The sequence below is a fragment of the Xenopus tropicalis genome, chromosome 10 (genome assembly GCF_000004195.4).
Source record: "Xenopus tropicalis strain Nigerian chromosome 10, UCB_Xtro_10.0, whole genome shotgun sequence".
Lineage (NCBI taxonomy): Eukaryota > Metazoa > Chordata > Amphibia > Anura > Pipidae > Xenopus > Xenopus tropicalis.
In genome coordinates, this window is record NC_030686.2 from 36,510,556 (window position 1) to 36,535,095 (window position 24,540).

The window sequence follows — 24,540 nt, forward strand, 5'->3', positions numbered from 1 at the left end:
GCACAATTCAGCAGGAACAGCCCCTAAGTTTGCTCATAGCCTGTACAGAGAGATACCATAAAACTATGGCAGCATAGGGATTCCCCTGTACTAAGCACAATTTAGCAGGAACAGCCCCCTAAGTTTGCTCATAGCCTGTACAGAGAGATACCATAAAACTATGGCAGAATAGATATTCCCCTGTACTAAGCAAAATTCAGCAGGAACAGTCTCCTAAGTTTGCTCATAGCCTGTACAGAGAGATACCATAAAACTATGGCAGGATAGGGATTCCCCTGTACTAAGCACAATTCAGCAGGAACAGCCCCTAAGTTTGCTCATAGCCTGTACAGAGAGATACCATAAAACTATGGCAGCATAGGGATTCCCCTGTACTAAGCACAATTCAGCAGGAACAGCCCCTAAGTTTGCTCATAGCCTGTACAGAGAGATACCATAAAACTATGGCAGCATAGGGATTCCCCTGTACTAAGCACAATTTAGCAGGAACATCCCCCTAAGGTTATTCATACCCTAATGCTTTAGGTTTGTGTACAGAAGCAAATTATATCTTTAAAACTGACAGTGATCAAGAAAATTGTATTTACTACTAATAGTATGTTGGTATTTGCAGCTTTGAGTGTTAGTAAAATAATATTTAAAGAAGAAATGAGGAGACTTTCTTAAAGAGCCCCCATCCTTCCATTTCCCAAGTACCCCCAGCACCACCCTGGGCAGGTACAAAGGCACCGTACGGTATATTTGGTTAGCTGAGTATACGGGTCTGCCTTGTGCTGGGTTTGGCCTCGTTACCATCCGACCAATGAACGGAAGCTGCAAAGATTTTCAAAGATTTTATTTCTGGAACAATTAATTGTACTTTATAGAATGTGCAGTTTCAATAGAAAATTCCCATTCATTTATCCATCAGATTCACATTCAGGAAAGAAAAAGTTACAGTCTTTAGCGCAGGCTCCCAATCCAACCCCAAAAGCAAATTGTGTTTATACGCTGAATTTCATTAACTGCACCCCCAGCCTTAATTCTGCCTCCTGTAATGGAACTGGAAATTAAACAAATACATAAATACAAATAATATTCCCGTCTCTTGAGAATAAATTCACAGCCAGCTCTGTGCAGTCGATAGATACTATATTATTTAGAAAATATTATTTCAAAAACCTAAAAAAATTATGATAAATAATTTTTTGGAATCTTTTTTCCTTATAAAGGAAATATAAACCCTCATAGCGCCCTTATAAGCACTTTGGCAATTGATTGAAAGTCACTGTAGTAAGAACTGACCAGAGAACAGCAGCAAAACAATCCCATTGGGTTTATTTCATGTCTGATTGGAAAAGCCCAGGTCCCAAGCATTCTGGGTAACAGGTCTGATACCTGTACAAGTTTAAATATACAATTAAATTAAAAATTAATATACAATGTACTGTTGCCTTGCACTGGTACAACTGGGGTGTTTGCCCCAGAAACCCTACTATAGTTTATATAAATACCCTGCTAATCGGTTATGTTAAAAATGAATGTAAACTGTATCTACTGTAATGTACTGTTACTTACATGCTATCAAAATGTGACCCTGTACAACAATCATAAATAATTCCAGTGTCCTACTATAAAGTGCAGTGTGTGCCACCCAATGGCATATATATATATATATATATATACACATACACACACACACACAGTAAGCAAGTACTCATGTGTTCTACCTTCCTACATAACAGAAAAATTAATATGTATGTATGTATGTATACACATATCATTAAAGGGGTAGTTCACCTCATCTGGGTGTTGCAGTAGCTCTCCAGCAGCTATCGGGTTGCTATGGTTCAATTTTACCCTAGCAACCAGGAAGTGGTTTGAAGGAGAAACCAGAAGATAAATAGGAGAGGCCTAAATACAATGATAAAGAATAAAAAGTAACAATGACAATACAGAACAATAGTCTTTTGGCTGCCAGGGTCAGTGACCCCCATCTGAAGGCTGGAATTAGGCAGCAAAAAGAAAGGTAGATTATTAAAAAGCTATAAAGGCCATTCAGGCCATTCTATGAGATGACACGCCATGCTGATAATGCTCCTGAGATGACATGATAATTGCTTAAAAGCCCATTCATGGTATGAGGGTCAGAAGGAAAAGAAGAGCCATTAAAAAAAATATAAAAATAATACGTTGCCCCTGTCTGTCCCCAGGGGGCGCCCATATCAGCTTGTTATTAAAATAAAATAAAAACACAACTTGTTGTGTTGATCTAACCCTTACACCAAAAATTGCTATAATGAACCAGACGGCCCTGCTCCATTGTGCCCATAGCAGATCCGACAGCTAAACTCCTCTGTAATGTAAATATTACTCTGTAGTTACTCGCATCACTCATTGCCTAGGTCCCTCCATGCTGAGGCACTATCTCCTGGCGCAACTAACTGATGGCTGCATCTTCCTTATAAACGCACGGTCCCTGGTATTTATTTCTATAGAAGCTCCTGCTCATCATCCTCGGACCCTGAAGGCCCTTGGCGCACCTCTTCATACCACTTATTGGTCAGGGTCTTCATCTGTATGCGCCCGTGATGAAGGTCCTACAGGAAGAGAAGAAAGAATAATTATTACCCTGTATAGTGGCCCTATAAACCTCTGTAACTACAGGTACTAACTGTACATACTAGAAAAGGATTCCGTTCACTTACCTCCCGGGTCAGCCTCCGAGTAAAGAAAGGGTTTAAATACTTTGCATCCAGCCACATAAACCCTTTAAGGTTGTGTTGTCTGATGTACTGGGCCTCATATTCCTCTTCTGTCAGCTCTGACAAATGCTCAGACTCAATGGTGTTACCCTAATATGATTCAAATACACAAACAAGTTGATACAGCAATACTGAATTATACAACTTCTAATACAGACTTCTGATATCCTGATCATTTACAGTAGGGGGTACATTATCCCTTATAATACATGAGTGATACTCAGAGTTCCCTGTATAACTCAGCCTGCAGCCTTGTGCCTTTATATGGTCACAGAACCCCTCAGTGACTGCTAATATCCTTATCATTTACAGTAGGGGGTACATTATCCCTTATAATACATGAGTGATACTCAGAGTTCCCTGTATAACTCAGCCTGCAGCCTTGTGCCTTTATATGGGCACAGAACCCCTCAGTGACTGCTAATATCCTTGTACAATAGGGGGTACATTATCCCTTACACAGAAATGACTGTTGCCATTCAGCCCCAGAGGGACCTGCTATTACATCACACAGTCATAATCCTTTATTTCCTTCCCCTTCCATTTCCGTGCAGGATGCTCCCTGTCCCTGCCTGAGCAAACACAAGAGCCATCAGTGTCCCCAGAGAGAAGCAGCTTTCGGCCATACCCTCAGCGGATGTCCCAGACGTGTCTTTATGGGAAACTCTCCCAAAAACACTTGCACCGCTGCCATTTTCCTGCCACCTGACCAATGAAGGCTGTTTCCAGTGATTATAAGCAGCTCTGCGCACTAATCAATCAGACACAATGGCTGTGCCGACCTGCTGCCTAAGGGTCATTAAGTCATATGCCTGAGGCCACACAAGCTGAGGCGGGAACATGAATCAGAACTCATGGTGCTGGGCAGGAATAAACAGCATGAGTCACATGGTTGAACCAGGGTGAAAGGACAGAGAAACAGACAGTTCCGCAGGAAAGCCTATTTGTGAAATCATCATGGCAGCTTCCCTTAATGAGTTAACAGCAACATGCGCCTGTGTCCCCCACCAGCCAGACAGTCTTACCCACTGTGGCCTTTTCCTGCAAGTGTTATTTTGATTTGCAGAGCGGGTAAGGAGAGGGCACAAACATCTATGCTCTTAAAAAGGCAAGCCCGCCGCCGCTGCTGCCCCGACTGGAATGGAAATATTTACTTAGCCCTGACAGACCTCCTTGAGCAGCAGATTTGTTTAGTGAACAAAGACCTTGCCATGCCAGTGCTGAGCAGCTTTGCCGGGTACTAATCAGAGATGTCAGATAAGGAAAGGTCTCTGCTGCTTTTCATCGATTTGCCCTACAGCAGCGCAGTTCAACTTTGCCATTTAGAGAAATCACTTCAGCCTAGAACATAAGGGTGGTGGGGGGGGGGGGGGGGCACATAAAAGCAGCACACAGTTTGGATTAAAAAAAAAAAAGTTACAATACAATAAAAAAAGCCTTCCATAGGCCTATGAGTCTATCCAATTAGCTGTTCAGTCTTGCTTTCTATTAGTGATTTATACAAGATTCATTATGTTGCTGTGAAACAATAAGAAAGCCCTTCCCTAATATAGAGACCCTTTCTGAGCGAGGAATTTGCCAGTAACCCTTTCAGTTTTCAAAGCAGGTCCCATGATGGAAAGGAAATAGGTTTCCCATACCCCAGGTTTCTAAAGGTGGCCATACACGCTAAGATCCGCTCACTTGGCAAGGTCGAATAAGAACGTCGGGTATAGGCATTCGTCGCTTTGGCATCAATGAGCCAATGGGGTCCCCGATCCGACTAATTTTTAAACCTGCCCAATCGAGATGTGGCTGATTTCAGGACAGATGTCGGTTGGGCAGGCCCGTCGGTAGTGCCCATACATGGGCCGATAAGCTGCCGAAACCGTCTAAGGGACCAATATCAGCAGCTAGAATCAGCTCGTGTATGGGGACCTTAACAAGCTGTCCAGGCTCACTTTCTGTCAGTATTTTATCAGACTCATTCTGTTGATGTAATCCCTCAGTAGTTCCTTGATTTACTTTTGTACACCTTAAACACGCCAATCCCAAAAAAGGAGGGAGGATAAAGCAGCCATTAGCTTTTTGCACCATGTCACATGTACACGGCCAATAAGATTGCTTGTTGGGTCACTTATTACAGAACTACCTATTCCCAGCTCTTTAGTATTTATCTATAGGCAGAATTCACATCCCATTCCACGAAGGCAACGTACCATTTTTTCCGTCTTACTGAGGTTCACATCTTTTTTGCTCCTTCGGCGTGCTTTGGAGTCCTCGATGTCGATCAGGCGAATGAGGGGCATGGTGCCCCCTCCCAAAATCAGAATTGTGAAGAGCACGATAATTATAGTGGTGGTTCCTATCAGCTGGCGTTTCTCAATCGGTTCCAGCTCCAAGTGAAGGCTCAGGGCATACGGAATGGCTCCTCGCAAGCCTGACAGTCAGAGAAGGAAGGAACAATAATACTAAGCCTCGGAATTCAATGTGACCAATGAATGCAGCATTTATGTTGTTGGCAGTGTTTAACTGCTAGTGTTATGAACACAAAAGGGAAAAAATTAACACAACATAAATGCCAGAGGGCTCAGAGGAGCATAGAGTGATGTTAGATGCAGTTTTGTCACAGGTTATATATCCACTGTATTAGACTGACCCAGCTGCATGGTTTCAGGAGTCCCAAAGCTTTAAGCATCCATGTTTAAATTCATATTAACCCCTGCCCTGATTCCAAAAGGGTAACTTACCACTGAACCACATGATATACATCATTTTTGGGGTGATCTTATGGTCCCGGAAAAAGTTGAGTAGGTAGGACAGAGGGAATATGTTGACGGCTCTTCCCAGCAAGACCAGCACCTGCCAGAGGCAAACAGAGGGGTATTTCATAAGTGAAAGCTCAATTACAATTTCACACATGGCTAAAGGCAAATTATTCATTTTTTTACACAACTAATTTTTTTTTTTTTATTGATGAATGTTGGTCAGAGCAGCCTAACTGATGAGGTAAAATAAAACAACAACCCGGGGATTCAAATGGTGGCAGAACTAGATATGTGGCTCAGCATTACCAAGCAGTAATTTTAGAACACAGTAAGGCAAGCCGACAATGGTTTCATGTGTCATGGCCGACACTGGTTCTTCTCACTGTGATATTATGAGGGATAGAGACTTTATAGTACAGTGTAAGGGCTCTGGCACACGGAGAGATTAGTCGCCCGCGACAAAACTCCCTGTTCGCAGGCGACTAATCTCCCCGAGTTGCCTTCCCCTGCCATCCCACCGGCGAACATGTAAGTCGCCGGCGGGATGGCACACGCGGCGGCGCGATTTCCCGAAATCGCCGAAATAGACTCGCCGTGTGCCAGAGCCCTAAAACTGGTCCCTATAATCAAATGAACTTTATATCTAGCTGGAAGGTTACTCACTATGACACCATTAATGTTGGCCTGATAAAGACCAGAGGTTGGACGCATAAAAGTCAAGATATGATTAACAGCAGTGCAGTAAAACAAACTCGAATTAAATTATATATATATATATTTGTATTTATACATATGGGAGGGAGGTGCCATATTGTTTCCCTTAGACAGTACAGTATGAGGGTACAGCTTATTGTGTGCCCAGAACATTCCTTCTCTGTATATTTGTATTTATACATATGGGAGGGAGGTGCCATATTGTTTCCCTTAGACAGTACAGTATGAGGGTATAGCTTATTGTGTGCCCAGAACATTCCTTCTCTGTATATTTGTATTTATACATATGGGAGGGAGGTGCCATATTGTTTCCCTTAGACAGTACAGTATGAGGGTACAGCTTATTGTGTGCCCAGAACATTCCTTCTCTGTATATTTGTATTTATACATATGGGAGGGAGGTGCCATATTGTTTCCCTTAGACAGTACAGTATGAGGGTACAGCTTATTGTGTGCCCAGAACATTCCTTCTCTGTATATTTGTATTTATACATATGGGAGGGAGGTGCCATAGTGTTTCCCTTAGACAGTACAGTATGAAGATATAGGTTGTGTGCAAGAACATTGCACAAATGCACAAAAGGAACATTCTGTATGTGCAATATTGATGTCACATTTACAGTCAAACTCTTTCCTGTCACTTTTGGGTCCAGTTACGTCACTGCTCATCCACTCGGAATCCGAGCCCTATTCTGGGCTGTAGGAAGCACACTGTGTATGTGGGTGGGTAGATCATGTACATTCTTGCTCAGCTGAAACTGAATTTCCATCTCTTTGAGACACCTGCTCTCCTTCACTGTCACAGGGGTAAGTGGTGTAACAGGGTTGGGTGTGGGAACCTCTCCCCTGAGTGACACAATCCGTTCCTATAGCAGCGCGGTGCCCTGGTACTTTCTATCAATATACACACACAGGTTATGGCACGGCTGCTGCTAGTAATAATCACTCACACAGAATTACTTCCCAACCAAAAAAGGGGGTGGGGGACCCCTATAAGCTACAGGTGAGTACTAAGCCCCCGACAATCAATGGGTAGTATACTCTCTTTTTCACTGCACTATTGGTGATAAATAGGGAAAGATGCCTATACGTGGGAGCTCCCACCCTGCAGGCTAAAGTCAGGTGGAGCCAATAAAAGGGCAACCATGTCAGATAAAAGCGATAATGGGTGAGTGCAGAGGATCCCTTGTTGTTGTCTGTATGATTTTATAGTCACAGCCTCATTGCACCCCCGCCTAATGGTTTAAAATGTAGTGGTTGAGTAAGTAAGTTGCGGTAAAACTCAAGTCTCTGTGTTCAATGTATATTGAAGCAGTAGAACCCTTAATGAATCAGATAAAAGCAAGTGTAGGACTGGCCAGACCGGGGGTGACTTTGACGTAGTTGGCCATGTTGAAGTATACTGCAATACTTGCAATGTTTTATATATAGTGTCATTCCTATATTTAAAAAGGGAGTAGGATCACAGCCTGGCAGTTATAGGCCTGTAAGTTTGACATCCGTGGTGGGCAAGTTATTTGAAAGCTTGTTAAGGGATCACATACAAAATTATGTAGTGGAGAATGGCATTATGAGCAGTAATCAGCATGGCTTTATGAAGGACAGGTCATGTCAGACCAATTTAATTGCTTTTTATGATGAGGTAAGTAAGAAGCTGGACAGTGGGGGGGGGGCAGAAGATATAATCTATTTGGATTTTGCCAAAGCATTTGATACCGTTCCCCACAAACGACTGCTTTCTAAGCTAAGGTCTATTGGTCTTAGTGAAGCCGTTTGCACATGGATAGAAAACTGGCTACAGGATCGGGTACAGAGGGTGGTTGTTAATGGTACATTCTCTACTTGGAGTAAGGTTCTCAGTGGGGTCCCTCAGGGTTCTGTACTGGGTCCACTTTTGTTTAATTTGTTCATAAATGGAGAAGGACCTTGAAGTCCTTGTAGATAATAAACTTGGCTGTAGCAAGCAATGCCAGGCAGCAGCTGCAAGGGCAAACAAGGTTTTGAGTTGTATTAAAAGGGGTATAGATTCACGGGAGGAGGGGGTTATTCTTCCCCTTTACAGAGCGCTGGTAAGGCCCCATCTAGAATATGCTGTTCAGTTTTGGTCTCCAGTGCTCAAACGGGACATTACTGAGTTAGAGAGGGTCCAGAGAAGGGCAACTAAGCTGGTAAAGGGTATGGAAAGTCTCAGTTATAGGGAAAGACTGGCCAAGTTGGGTCTGTTTACACTGGGGAAGAAGCGCTTAAGAGGTGACATGATAACTATGTATAAATATATAAGGGGATCATATAATAACCTTTCTAATGTTTTATTTACCAGTAGGTCCTTCCAACGGACACGAGGGCACCCACTCCGTTTAGAAGAAGGGAGGTTCCATTTAAATATTCGGAAAGGATTTTTTTTACAGTGAGAGCTGTGTTGTTGTGGGATTCCCTCCCCGAATCAGTTGTACTGGCTGATACATTATATAGCTTTAAGAAGGGGCTGGGTGGATTCTTGGCAAGTGAGAGAATACAGGGGTAGGGGGGATAGCTCTCAGTACAAGTGAGGGAATACAGGGGTAGGGGAGATAGCTCTCAGTACAAGTGAGGGAATACAGGGGTAGGGGAGATAGCTCTCAGTACAAGTGAGGGAATACAGGGGTAGGGGAGATAGCTCTCAGTACAAGTGAGGGAATACAGGGGTAGGGGGGATAGCTCTCAGTACAAGTGAGGGAATACAGGGGTAGGGGAGATAGCTCTCAGTACAAGTGAGGGAATACAGGGGTATGGGGGATAGCTCTCAGTACAAGTGAGGGAATACAGGGGTAGGGGGGATAGCTCTCAGTACAAGTGAGGGAATACAGGGGTATGGGAGATAGCTCTCGGTACAAGTGAGGGAATACAGGGGTAGGGGAGATAGCTCTCAGTACAAGTGAGGGAATACAGGGGTAGGGGAGATAGCTCTCAGTACAAGTGAGGGAATACAGGGGTAGGAGAGATAGCTCTCAGTACAAGTGAGGGAATACAGGGGTATGGGAGATAGCTCTCAGTACAAGTGAGGGAATACAGGGGTAGGGGAGATAGCTCTCAGTACAAGTGAGGGAATACAGGGGTAGGGGAGATATCTCTCAGTACAAGTGAGGGAATACAGGGGTATGGGAGATAGCTCTCAGTACAAGTGAGGGAATACAGGGGTAGGGGAGATAGCTCTCAGTACAAGTGAGGGAATACAGGGGTAGGAGAGATAGCTCTCAGTACAAGTGAGGGAATACAGGGGTATGGGAGATAGCTCTCAGTACAAGTGAGGGAATACAGGGGTAGGGGAGATAGCTCTCAGTACAAGTGAGGGAATACAGGGGTAGGGGAGATAGCTCTCAGTACAAGTGAGGGAATACAGGGGTAGGAGAGATAGCTCTCAGTACAAGTGAGGGAATACAGGGGTATGGGAGATAGCTCTCAGTACAAGTGAGGGAATACAGGGGTAGGGGAGATAGCTCTCAGTACAAGTGAGGGAATACAGGGGTAGGGGAGATAGCTCTCAGTACAAGTGAGGGAATACAGGGGTAGGGGAGATAGCTCTCAGTACAAGTGAGGGAATACAGGGGTATGGGGGATAGCTCTCAGTACAAGTGAGGGAATACAGGGGTAGGGGAGATAGCTCTCAGTACAAGTGAGGGAATACAGGGGTAGGGGAGATAGCTCTCAGTACAAGTGAGGGAATACAGGGGTAGGGGAGATAGCTCTCAGTACAAGTGAGGGAATACAGGGGTAGGGGAGATAGCTCTCAGTACAAGTGAGGGAATACAGGGGTAGGGGAGATAGCTCTCAGTACAAGTGAGGGAATACAGGGGTAGGGGAGATAGCTCTCAGTACAAGTGAGGGAATACAGGGGTAGGGGGGATAGCTCTCAGTACAAGTGAGGGAATACAGGGTTATGGGAGATAGCTCTCAGTACAAGTGAGGGAATACAGGGGTAGGGGGATAGCTCTCAGTACAAGTGAGGGAATACAGGGGTAGGGGGATAGCTCTCAGTACAAGTGAGGGAATACAGGGGTATGGGAGATAGCTCTCAGTACAAGTGAGGGAATACAGGGGTAGGGGAGATAGCTCTCAGTACAAGTGAGGGAATACAGGGGTAGGGGAGATAGCTCTCAGTACAAGTGAGGGAATACAGGGGTATGGGAGATAGCTCTTAGTACCAAGTTGATCCAGGGACCCTTTGATGCAAATTAGAGAGGCTTCAGATGGGGTTTTGCCTTCCTCTGGATCAACTAGCACTTAGGCAGGTTATATATAGGCATTATGGTTGAACGTGATTGATGTACATCTTTTTTCAACCCAACTTACTATATTGATAATGGGTGAGTGCATGAGATCCTATGTTCACTACTGTATGAATTTTGTGGTCACAGCTCATTGCACCCCTCTGATTAGTTTAAAATGTAGTGGAGAGCACAACCTTCGATTTTTTGCAATAGTTTATATAATAGCTACATTATTCCCTCATACTGTACTGTCTAAGGGAAACAATATGGCACCTCCCTCCCATATGTATAAATACAAATATACAGAGAAGGAATGTTCTGGGCACACAATAAGCTGTACCCTCATACTGTACTGTCTAAGGGAAACAATATGGCACCTCCCTCCCATATATATAAATATAAATATACAGAGAAGGAATGTTCTGGGCACACAATAAGCTGTACCCTCATACTGTACTGTCTAAGGGAAACAATATGGCACCTCCCTCCCATATGTATAAATACAAATATACAGAGAATACATCATACCCTTGTATATTTCAACCAGCTGCAAAGCACCTCAAAACAGGTGCCAGTGACTTATCCTGAGTGCTCTTTAACCGGCTGAAAGAACCCCCACCCCATTTGTGCCAATTGGCTAAAAGAATGCAGGCAGCACAAAGAGTGTGTAGTTGATAGATGATGGGGATTACGGGTTTGAGGTTACAAGATTAACATTCCCAAGTAACAGTGCAGGATACAAATAAGGACCCGTGGCCCATACAGTAAGGAAACAGGCGGTAGGCAAACATGCTGCTAAAAACAGAGCATGATGCTCAGAGAGCAATTTCCCTATGGCTTCCACTGGATACCATACACTAACTGCACAAAAAAGAACTATTTATATTTTTACTTCCCGCTTCCTTGCCTTTGTCTATCGCATGTTTCTTTCCCCTACTGGGTTCTATGTTGGTATGGCACATTCCTCAGATACCTAAGGCAGCTCTGATTCCTTAACGAGATATTGTCATGGTTTTTATGGCATACTTTCTATTTCTAAATGACACTGTTTACATAGCAAATAATTCACTCTGTCATTTACAATATTCTTTATTCTTGAACCAACAAATGCATTTTTTCTCTGGTTCCAATGTTGGTGTGTAGGCGCCATCTCAGAGTCTGAGCTTTCAGAAGGAGCCAGCGCTACACATTAGAACTGCTTTCAGCTAACCTATTGTTTCTCCTACTCCCATGTAACTGGAGGAGTCCCAAGCCGGACTTACTATTGAGTGCTATATTGCTATAGGATTTACTGCCTGTAATGGGTTTAAGTGGGTTCGCTTATTGGATGGGGAAAGTGTAAGCTTTTTACTGGAAATTAAGTGTTGGGTTGCAGCCAACGAGTTGATAAAATATCTTTTATATATAAAAGAATTGATCCCTATCCAACTGGTACTGCTCTCTGTGAGGCTTACTGTAAATACATCATGAGTGGGAGAAGCACAATGTACTGCCCACAGAATCTCTCTGAAGCAATAGGCTTCCAGTATTCTAACAACACTGGATCCATCAAAGCTTATTGCTGATTGGTTGCTAAGCTTTAGGTATACTACAAACCTTTCCAGGTGAGGCATCAGGAGCTTCACTACATACAAGACATATAAAAAAAAGTAAGGAGAGTTCTATGCACTTAATAAAATATAGACTCTCAATATACTGGCTACTTACATCTATCTACAGAATCCCTATGCTGTCATAGTTTTATGGTATCTCTCTGTACAGGCTATGAGCAAACTTAGGGGGCTGTTCCTGCTGAATTGTGCTTAGTACAGGGGAATCCCTATGCTGCCATAGTTTTATGGTATCTCTCTGTACAGGCTATGAGCAAACTTAGGGGGCTGTTCCTGCTGAATTGTGCTTAGTACAGGGGAATCCCTATGCTGCCATAGTTTTATGGTATCTCTCTGTACAGGCTATGAGCAAACTTAGGGGGCTGTTCCTGCTGAATTGTGCTTAGTACAGGGGAATCCCTATGCTGCCATAGTTTTATGGTATCTCTCTGTACAGGCTATGAGCAAACTTAGGGGGCTGTTCCTGCTAAATTGTGCTTAGTACAGGGGAATGCCTATGCTGGTTTAGTCAATTCTAGCATGCTTTTAAGATAAGACAGGCCTGACATATAAATGATTAATAACAGGAGGTGGTTACTTACAATGCACCAGATGACAAATGATATTTCAAACTTGTGAGGAAAACTGAAAATCGACAGTCCGAGAAAAGCGAAAACGCAGGTTTCTGGAGCAGAGTAAAGAGAAACAATTAGTAGGAAGGGTAACAAAAGACTTAACATAATTGATACAGCAGTGTAACCTAATTACCCTCCTCTGATGACAATCAAATCTATTCCTTAGTTATGGCTGGCAATGCTCAGATCAACTGAAACTCCCCCCACTTCAGGCTGCTTTCAGGAAATAAATGGGAGCAGCCTATAACGCAATGGAGCCTCCTGTACACATGGCTGTAATCCACAAAACGAGTCGTCACACTGTATGTTCAATGCAATTTCTTTTGTCATCACCGCAATAAAATGTCCTTGGTGTATCTGGAGTCCAACTACTAAGCAGCGTGGCTGCCCAGACTATGGTGCGATTGCTGTATAGCTGACCCATCAACCCACTCTGATTTAGTGAAATAAAGGGCCCTACTATGCTTAAAGGAACAGTTTGTGCTCACTTCCCCTTTAAACAGATGCTGAGCAAGCACCCCAGCTGAGTTGTAGCCAGGCTAATACCCACTCCGCTCGTGCAGCTTACGACAGTCTGCGCTTTCAGCTCCATCTCGGCACATATGAGAAAGGAAACTCATAACTGTAACGAGTTTACTTTGTGCCGAGGCCGATTATTGGCTCTCCGGGGCCCCGCTCAGAACTTCTGCTGCTTCTCATTCCGTTTTTATTCTGCACAAGCAGAATAGAAAGATTGTCTGTGCCTAGCAGTAAAGGTGGCCATACATGCTAAGATCCAATCGCCTACAGGTGGGTGATATCGGGCTAATTTGGCTGTTTGGCCCTGGGGCCAAACAACTGAATTAGAATGACGGGTATAGGAGTCCGTCGGTTCGTGGACCAATAAATGAGCCGACATGGTACCCCATGCGACCACATTTTTAAACCTGGTCGTTAGTGCCCATACAGGGGCCGATACGCTGCTGAATCGGTCTAAGGGACCGACATTGGCAGCTAGAATCGGCCCGTGTGTGGCCCCTTACCCTGTTGCCACTGTGATCTATTAGGAGAGAGTGCTCAGCGCTGCTTAGCTGCAGGACAGCCCACTATCATCCGTCTGATCTAAAATCATTTCAGCATGGAAAATAAATAGTTCAATCTCTGCAATGTTTTACCCAAGGGTAACTATCGCTACCACAAGGTTAAACTGATCAAAGGGTTAATAAACCACCCACCTGCAGCATAGATACAGTTGTACCAATGACTGACAAGAGACATAAGTTAGACTCCACAGTTTTGTGTTTTTGTTTATACAGAGGCAAATTCTTATCTTTGATCAAGCAGACATCGCCTTTCAGTATTCGAGCAGGAAAAACTCACTGCTGTTGGTTACTACGGGTTACGCGTCAATTCGTTCACTTGTTTGTACATAACATTCTTTCTTTCCCAATTGTACAGTGACACAGAAAAGGTCAGCCGTTTAGCAATGAATGATATAGATGCAGCTATAACAATATTAATGAGACAATATATCAAAGTTGTTGATCCTTTAAAACTTTGGCTGCAATGTTAACTGACATACAGCAACCAGGAACACAGTAACTATGCTGACTGGCAGTTGCGCACTTGACTACAAGCGTATATGTATTATGCAGTCATTATATAGTGAATAACATACCCCCTACTGTAAATGATAAGGATATTAGAAGTCACTGAGGGGTTCTGTGACCATATAAAGGCACAAGGCTGCAGGCTGAGTTATACAGGGAACTCGGACTATCACTCATGTATTATAAGGGATAATGTACCCCCTACTGTAAATGATAAGGATATTAGAAGTCACTGAGGGGTTCTGTGCCCATATAAAGGCACAAGGCTGCAGGCTGAGTTATACAGGGAACTCTGAGTATCACTCATGTATTATAAGGATAATAAAAGTCACTGAAGAGTTCTGCTGCAGGCCTTGACCTCCTAGATTACTTCTAATATATAGGAAATTGTACAAAAGGGTCCAAGGGCCAATCAATAATCCCACCAAGAGGCCCAGGTGAACTGCCCCAAGCCTTCAGATAAGGGAGCAGATCCAACTATAGAGATAGATAGATGTAGAACAGGCACTCAATGATCAGTCTTCTAAAACAGGCATTTAAAATCCAAGTTGATTTTGATTGTATTTTTGTACAGACAGTGGCTTCCTTTGTCTGTACAGAAATAAAATCAGATTTTACATGCCTGTTTTGAAAGACCAACAAGAAAGATCATTGAACACCTGTTCCACATCTATATAGCGGACTTCTAATATCCTCATATTTTAAAACGGGATCATAATTCTCATTATTCCTTATAACAACAAGTTTCAGAGAGTCCTGTGACTCCAGTAGTACCTTACCGCACATGAAGGCCACGGTGCGCAGAGTTTGTTGCATGAGTATCTGTGTGACTGGGGACAGGTTGTGATGTGTGTAATGGGACATCACTATCCCAGAGAACAAGATTGCCATGATACCTGCAGAAACAGTACAAGCCATGATTAGTCATTTCCCAGATTGTAGATTGAGAAAGAGGGATTATTAAACAATACAGATGAGTTATATATGAGTGTATTATTGGGGCATTAGCTATTAATCCGTCAGCGCTATAATTACCTGTCCATAAATACTTCACCTGCGCCTGTGGAACTCAGATCATATTCAGGCTTAATGCCAAACTATAACTCACAATACTTTTCTGTTAAAACATGCAAAGCTGCGGTCAAGCTACGAATAACCTCCTTCCCTGTATCTCCCTCTGCCCCCACCCTGCTCAACTGGGGGTTCCTGAGCCTCTGACACAGAGGACATGAGAGTGTATGAAGCACATTTTACATGTAGCGGTGTGGGTGGGGGGGGGTGTCTTTGATACAGTTGCAGGGTGGCTCAGTCTGAAGGCAAGTAAAGGTGGGGTAAGAATTGGGGAGAAGCTAGGTACCCCTGAAAGCCCAATTGCACTAACAATACAGTCTCAGCTTGACCCCCACTAGCATTAGAAAGGTAAGCACAGCAAGGGGAGGGGGGACAGCCTAACAAAAAATGCCTTAGGGTAAAATAAAGTGTACCATGTAAAACAAGCTGATCACCCATGTAGATAACAATCATGGATGAGTGCTTATTTCTTATAATAAACATCTGTGATGAGCCGAGAAATTAAAACGCAGCTTCATTTTCCTTCTTGGCACAATAACAAAAAGCCTTGCAGATGTCATTTTAAAGACATACCTCGCTGCCTACTTAAAGGCACATTTCTATATCTATCTGTGATAAAGCCATACCCCAAACCCTATACTCGCCGGCAAGACTTTATTGTAATTTGTAACTCCAGTTCACTTATATGCGAGTTCACACACTGAAGATCCCAGCTCAGAAGGCCAAGTGTACAGTATAATATTAAATAATGAAGAGTTTAATGGCAATGTTCCAGCACATACCTGAACCTTGCTACATGTGTTTATTCAGTTAACTATTGAATATCAGGCTGGTCAAGGTTGATCTAACACATGGATTAACTTTTCTAAAGGGAATCATGGTGACAAATTCCCATTAACTATCACATATTGCTTCCTGCATAGTGGAGTATGGGCACAAATAACAACCGCTTCCCATATTGTACTTCTACAATTTCCTGGTTACAAAAGGGAGGAAAGCTGTCCTGTCTAACATTTGCTTTCTCTTTTGGACCTTACGTTATAACAAGGCCACTGATACACTATATGGCTAAAAGTATCTGGATCCTTCATTACCCAGTCCAACCCTGGAACACGATGACTGGCTTAAAGCTGCACAGTGCCAGCACAGGAATTAAACTTACATCTGCTGGAGACTCCAACCTTTGTTTTCACTTAATAATCACTGTATACGGTAACTCACCAGACAGAGAGATGCCCTCTGAGAGTCCATAGGGGAGGTAAGCAAAGATGATCATCATTCCAAACTCCAAGGAAGGTGTCTTCCGTAAATCCAGATGCTTTAAAACGTGAATTTTTCATTAAGGAATAAACCTTGGTGGTTGGTTTAATGTATAACTTTTGGTGAATGTCTTTAATATGGGACAGAGCCCTAAAGCCCTAAAGAGCCTATAACGTAACTGGTACCTGCAGAACAGTAGGACAAGGCAAAATAAACCATGGAATTTCAAGTACACTGAGGCCCAAACAGCCCCCTACAGGTCCAATGCATAATGGAGGTCTATGGCATCTTACAGTAGCTCTTCTAGCATTTGCCAGAATCTAGATTGCCAGTCTGGAGCAAAGGCTCAGAACAAGGCAGTATCCGACTGGGGTGTCTGGGGCCCACCAGGGCTGCCACCCCAATCTTAAGGTCAGAAATGGACTTCGCCCCCCCCATCCCCCTGTGCAGTGTTGTGTTGGGTTCTTTTATTTTCATTTGCCCAACGACTGAGGACAGGGACTGGGTGACCTGTGCCCACTGGGATTTTTCCTGGTGTCCCACCAGCCCAAGCCTGGGACAAGATCACTGGCTAAAAGCTGCACAGTGCAAACACTGGGTTGAAACGTACATCCTGTGATGGAGATTCCAACTTTTGTTTTCTATTAAAAAATGTAAATATATACATTTTTACCAGCTAAGTATCCATATATTTATGACATGAGGGACCTAAATGGTTATAATATTTACTTATAACACAAAGGAGCCTGAATGCAAAAGGAATATTGAGCCCCAACCACTGGCAGACTACTGGCCTGGTCACTGAGCTTAGCTTGAGGGCATTTCTCCAACATATAAAGTGGGCAGCACATATGCTCCTCATACCTTCACCACCCATCAACTGCCCCACAAACACAACATTTTACATACTGCAAAGTATAAAAATCATTGGATATTGGAAATCACCCTGGAGTTCCATAACCTAAATACAGAGATTAGGCGTGGGGCCTTTATATTGCCAGCAATTTCCAATATCCTTCTAATTAGAAGTTGGCATAAGAGTTTGGAACAGCTTTAGTGTCATTTAGGGCCAGAGATGTGACAGCAACTTCCTTCCTTTCTTAAAAACAATGCAGACATAATGCAGAAGAGTATTGTGGTTTATTAAAGGAACAGTAACACTAAAAAATAAAAATGTTTTAAAATAATTAAAATATAATGTGCTGTTGCCCTGCACTGGTAAAAGTTGTGTGTTTGCTTCAGAAAGACTACTGTTGTTAACAGAAATAGCTGTTGTGTTGCCATGGGGGCAGCCATTTAAATTGAAAAAAGGAGAAAAGGCACAGGTTACATAAGAAGATAACAGATAACTGTGTAGAATACAATGGGAATCTGCTACTTATCTGTTATCTGCTTAGTAACCTGTGCCTTTTCTCCTTTTTTCAATTTAAATGGCTGCCCCCATGGCTACACAGCTGGGTATTTATATAAACTGTAGTAGTGTTTATGAAGCAAACACACAACTTTTACCAGTGCAGGGCAATAGTACATTATATATTAATTATTTTTATACACTTTCATTTTTTGGTGTTACTGTTCCTTTAAAAGAAGATGTTCTATAGACTTTAAAGGAGAAAGCCTAAAAATGAATACAGCTAGAAATGGTGTGTGGTTATTGTAACAGCCCAGAGGTGCAGCAGCCTAAACAGGAAAAATTCAGTCCTTCAAACTTGCCCACAGCAGCTCCATCTTGTTAGTCCATCTTTTGGATGTCAGTGGCACTGCACGCGCTCAGTGTGGTCTGGGCTGCTGGCGAGAAGCATAGCTTAGGGGTCATCAGAAACCACTGCACGGAAAAGGGAGCTTTGTCTGTCACAGAAGCTTGTGCTATAGCTTAGAATCAGCCCAAAACAAGATGGAAAGTTGCTGTATACATTGTATATAAATGGCAACTGTGGGAATACATATCCCTGTGGCAATACCTATCCCTGTGACAGCTACACCTTCATGTCTCACTGGTATTTAGAAGCACAAGGGGGTGTAAAGCCAAACATGATAACCTCATAACACATTTTCACTAAAAACCCTTCTAGACCTTCTAATATGTTTATTATAGTTGTGCTAGTCTCCCTTTTAAAGTTTATAAATGCTATGCTTTCTAAAGAGCATTAAACCAGTGAATGAGAAGCCATCACAAGCCCCCCAGCCTGATAATGAGTCCTATGGAGCACGCAGGCACGGAGAGCATATCTCTTATTAGTTATAAAGGCTCTTCAGTTCTCAGAGGGTAATTTAAGTAGAATGAGATTAATACCCCCAGACAAGTGATGTGCACTTTTCAATCGGCAGACACACAATAAAGCCATTCCCCACGGCTGGGGGGGGCGGGGGGGGTTGGAAAATGACTGAATGGGAACATTGTTGTTGCATGAGAATATTACTGTGTGAGCGCTTTACCCAAAATAAAAAGGATATTAATGCGGAAATCAGACCGGTCAGTGTTCCGAGGGCCGCCGAACCAAAAAACATCTTGAGGAAATATGCCAAGGCCTGTAGGAAAGTCTGCCAGCTGCTCACATCAGCCATATTGCCTCTGTTGAGACCTTCCGCTGTGCTGCGCAAAAAGATGGAAAAATTATACATTTGCATGTTGATGTAATACAGTATAGAAAGGTATGCAAGGCACACTGCTGTAATTGTATGATATTCATAAAGTGTTTGAACATCCGTAATTTCCACCTTTCTCTTCAAATAACCCATAAATTCCCTTAGATCTCAATCTTTGTACTGTCTAAGGCAGTGATCCCCAACCAGTGGCTCGTGAGCAACATGTTGCTCCCCAACCCCTTGGGTGTTGCTCTCAGTGGCCTCAAAGTAGGTGCTAAATTTTGAATTTCTGGCTTGGAGGCAAGTTTTGGTTGAATAAAAACCCAGTGTAAAGCCAAACAGAGCCTTCTATAGGCTACCTGTGTAAATAGGGGCTATTAAGTAGCCAATTATAGCCCTTATTTGCACCCCCAGGAACTTTTATTCATGCTTGTGTTGCTCCCCAACACTTTTTCCATTTGAATGTGGCTCACGTGTATAAAAGGTTGGGGATCCCTGGTCTAAGGGAAACACTATGGCACCTCCCTCCCATATGTATAAATACAAATATACAGAGAAGGAATGTTCTGGGCACACAATAAGCTGTACCCTCATACTGTACTGTCTAAGGGAAACAATATGGCACCTCCCTCCCATATGTATAAATACAAATATACAGAGAAGGAATGTTCTGGGCACACAATAAGCTGTACCCTCATACTGTACTGTCTAAGGGAAACAATATGGCACCTCCCTCCCATATGTATAAATACAAATATACAGAGAAGGAATGTTCTGGGCACACAATAAGATATACCGCTATTCTGCACTGTCTAAGATAGGGAAACAATATGGCACCTCCCTGCTAAGGGCATATTATCTAAACTCATATATATTCGGCCTGGGCACACAATAGAGCAAACTGCAGACCTTAAAGGAGACAACATTTCTCCCTCCCACCACAACGGGTTTAAAAAAAAAACACAGTTATGCTAATTTCCGAAATGAAAATAACCCTGATCCCTTGATGTCACATTCTGTGTTTCTATAAAGGGCACCATGAGATCTCTCTCCAGCAAAGCCATAATTAAATCCTTGTGTAATTGTCAAATTCTCTGGGGGAGGCTGACACTGACTGGTTAATAACAGGAGCGAATGAAAACTGCTGATGCCGATGTGAAATGAGGAATATAAGGAGCTGAGGGGCCTTGTGCGGCTCGAGATGAGGCCCAGAGAGAATAACAAGGAATATAACAGAGAAATATATTTTTGATAAAAGGCTTCATTCTTTATAGACTGAATGGACTGTACCATTTAAGGTCCCCAATACACAGGCCGATTGTAGCTGCCGATATGGGTCCCTTAGACCGATTCAGCAGCTAATCGGCCCGTTTATGGGCACTACCGACGGGCCTGCCCGACCGATATTTGCCCTGAAATTGGCCAGATCTCCATAGGGCAGGTTAGAAATTCTAGTCGGATCGGGGACTGCATTGGATCGAATTATCCTGATATCGCCCACCCGTTGGAGGGAGATATTGGGAGAAGATCCGCTCGCTTGGCGACATTGCCAAGCAAGCGGATCTGCCCGTGTATGGGGACCTTTACTCTTAAATGTGGCCATACTAAGGCCGAGTTGGAAGCTTATCTGCTAATGTGTCGACTGTGCATCTTCACATTGCTGCAGCCCCTAGGGCTAACAATTGCGTCAGCCCAATCTGACCCAGCATGTGGGTGGCCAAACTTAGCCCAGACCTCACAAAATGGGCCACACAGCAGGGCAGGGCTGATGCTTGCTGAAAGAACATGATTAGTTTTCCCAGGAGAGTGGCTGTCCCTGGCATAGGGAAATAAGCTGTATTTGCACTGCGGGCTTTGGGCAAGTGAAATAAGGACAGGTGTATAATAACTGAAGCGGTCAGTAGCATTGCATGCACTGTGGTTGCAGCAGCACTTCCTGCTGTCCTGTAACAATTGCCAGTCCAGCGCTCCTACCTACACTGCTCTGTGTGTCTCAGCAGCCGCTGTGAGTTCTATATTCAGCTGCTCTCCTGGTTGCTGAACTGTGACAAGCCCGGAGGCACTAATCTCTGCCTTTCCTTGTACTGCCATGATCAATTCAGTAGTTCAGCTCGGTGTTGCCAAAGGCGTGCGTGCTCTTCTGAAATCTTAAATAATTATAGAAAAGATGAGTCTGCCAGAGCTGCACAGACAGGGGTCCGACTGAAAAGAGGGGGTTCTGTTTTAGCTTTGCCTTTATTGTTTCTTCCAGCTGTTCCCTGGAACAAGATACTACTTTTTTTATGTGGTCTTTTTCCTGCCCCTACCTTGTGCAATGTTTCTTAATTACTGGCTATCCCTACTTCCAATATGAACCCAACAAATAATGAGTGGATAAGGAAACCTAAGTCATACAGCAAGATGTGACGACAGGTTATGAATAGAACAATGAAGGTTTAACATCTCAAAAGAGTCAATTGCCGTATACAACTATATTGTTATTGGGTCCCCTATGGGAAGTCATCCCCAAACAAAAATGTCCCCCTCCTACTTTGTTAACCAGTAGTAAATGGTATTCCCCTGTACAAAAGCAAAATTTTACAGGGAGAGCATATAATAGCCTTTTAACAATGGGAGAACAAATGTTGCTGGACTACACCTCCCAGCATGCTTTTACCGCTTCATAAAGGTAACAAAGGAAACACTGCCATAGTTTTATGGTATCTCTCTGTACAGGCTATGAGCAAATTTAGGGGGGGCTGTTCCTGCTGAATTGTGCTTAGTACAGGGGAATACCTATAGATTGTAATCTCTACGGGGCAGGGACCTCCATCCTCTTGTGTCTTTGACTCTTAACTTATTGCAACTGTAACTGTATCTTGTATTTATTGTTATACTTTGTATTTATCTATTATCTTATTAACCCCCTGTTTGTATTAATGTATTCTACTGTACAGCGCTGCGTACAAGTAGCGCTTTATAAATAAAAATATACATACATACATTCTGCCATAGTTTTATGTTCTCTCTTTTTGGCACACTGGTGAGACCCATAAAATCTATTTGGTCTCCAAGTGCGGCATACTCAGGGGGCATAAAGCAGGGGCCTCTGTCATGCCATAACTCAGTAGCCACATGTCCATACCCACCAGTTTTGCTAGAAATCAAAAGACAGTGGCAGCTGACAGTAAAACTGAAACTAAGTAGGTAACACCTTTGAGCAGAGGAATTGAGCTGGAACACAACTCCTCAGATATCCTATTTCCAGAGAATGCTGGAAAATAAAAATGAAATGATGTTGGGAAATAAAAGGGGTCCCCTTGGTGTGTATGCTGAAAAGTAAGAAACTGCCCCATTTTGCTTCACCTTGGAATATATGGGCATTTTTTGCTGCAAAAAACATTGCTCATTACTAGAGAGCTAGTGGGCTTGAGTGAGTGCAGTATGCTACTTTCATATAAAAATGCATTTTATAGTGTTTGCAGTGAGATTCAGAGGGAGTGGACTGTGGAATCAAACTTACTTGGTCAGTACGATGGACACTGCATCATTGAGAATGCTTTCCCCAAACACCAACATGTTGAGTACAGGATCCACATTAAGGGCATTGAATATGGCAATGGTGGCTACGGGGTCCACAGCCGATATTAAAGAGCCAAAAGCAAAGCTAGAGAAAGAAAAGCATAAAATATCCGTTAATGGCATGGTATCTGTTAAACACTCATTATATGAATACTGCCCTTTCTTCACTCCAATTCGTTTTTACAGTAGATTTATGTCATAGACTGACATTTAAACTTTGCAAAAGTGTAACGTTTTGGTTGCTCTGTCACAGGCAGCAGTGCTACAAATGTACAGTAAATAATCCTTTCAGATAAAGGGTAAGTGATCTTGCCACATTCCTTATGAAACTACTGCCCTAATTCTGAGCTTCTATCTAGAATCTTAGCAATAAAGCAGGCTCCACACTATCCTTAATGATTGGCTCGTACTAATTCCATGGGCAATAACAAGAGATCCAAAGGCTTTTGGGTTTCCACATTTATCCACAATGAATTTATTTGCACAAATCATTTTCTCCAGCGGTCATGCTGCTTAAGCCCTACAGGCATGCACATTTCTGCATTATGTAAGGGCTTCCTGTAGGGAAAACCCAAAGTGCTGACTGATCAAAAATATTATACACTGACCCGGTTGCAAGGAGCATTATGAAACATAATTAATCATCTATCGGCCTTGTACTTGCAACGGGTTATTTAGGGAGTCGGTGGAGTAACAAGATATTAAGGGTTCAGATGGAAGTCAGTGAGCCAAACCAGAGCAGGGCTTACATGGAATAGAAATGTGGGAATATATGCATTGGAAACTGTATAACCCTGAGATTTAAACTGAATATTTTGTTTCTATGAAGTGGAAACCTAGCAACTATATTGCCAGAGAGCTGCAGAGATGGCAAATAATTAAAAACCATGATAAAAAAAAACAAACTGCTAAATTTTTTAGAATATTTAGAAGCACATTCCCTGGGCTGGCATTCTCTTGGCACAAACCAAGGTTTGTATTCCATTACTATTTCCTTTCTGGCAAATTATCGGCACTGCGGTCTTGCTTTATGGCAGCCAATATCCCAAAAGATAACCTCCACCCACAAAGCTAGGCATGGTTCTTGGATGCCTATATAACAACATGGCCCTGCCCAGGGGTAGATCCCCTGAATTAGGAAAGTTCCTTGTTCCTTTGTTCTAGGCAAAATGTGCTGGGTGTGTACATAGAACTGGATCAGCTGTACCCAGAGACCATTAATGGAGAGCTGAAAATTGCTTCCTTAATAGATTGTTCCTAGTTCTTAAGCCAACAAAATCCCACATTCAAATGATCCCCTTTTAGAGAAGCAATAAACAGAAGGGCAAATCCTCCTTTTGTTGATTTATAGGAAAACTATGGCCTAGCTGCACATAGAATGGAAAGGGAAAGTAATAACTAATACAATGCAATATATTTTATGTAACTGCCACTGGAGGAAAGGAGTGGAAACTGGCGCATTCTGATGGTGAGTTTTATGACTTTTTTTTGTGCATAAACCTCTTCCCATCAGGGGACACTGGTTTCAAATATATTAATAAACTTCAAAAGTACAGGATGTATGCGCTTCTGTTTAAAAGAACATAGTTTCCCTTCAATTCGATTCAAACCCCCCCCCCCCCCCCGCCACATCCTTGCATTCTGCAGCAATTTGAATGTACATTTACCCAAACCTGTGCCCCCTCTTTGCAGATTTCCACTGCTCTAAAAAACAAACACAGCACAATGCAGGGAAGGCATAACCAGACAGAAAGTACCAGCTTCTCCTTCCACCAGGAGGGCCAACATAATGACTAA

The 24,540-nt window shown here is 43.0% G+C and overlaps 1 protein-coding gene across 1 annotated transcript in view; it reads right to left on the minus strand.

Annotated features, from left to right (window-relative positions):
- Positions 1 to 819: 819 nt before the first annotated feature.
- The window catches only part of slc9a8 (solute carrier family 9 member 8), a 55,084-nt gene continuing 31,363 nt past the window's right edge, over positions 820 to 24,540 (minus strand). Inside the window, 9 exon segments of the mRNA NM_001197262.1 lie at positions 820 to 2,579; positions 2,688 to 2,834; positions 4,943 to 5,163; positions 5,474 to 5,585; positions 12,644 to 12,726; positions 15,045 to 15,161; positions 16,558 to 16,663; positions 19,051 to 19,189; positions 22,685 to 22,828. Coding sequence (NP_001184191.1) covers positions 2,472 to 2,579; positions 2,688 to 2,834; positions 4,943 to 5,163; positions 5,474 to 5,585; positions 12,644 to 12,726; positions 15,045 to 15,161; positions 16,558 to 16,663; positions 19,051 to 19,189; positions 22,685 to 22,828 — 1,177 coding nt within the window. The 3' untranslated portion in view covers positions 820 to 2,471.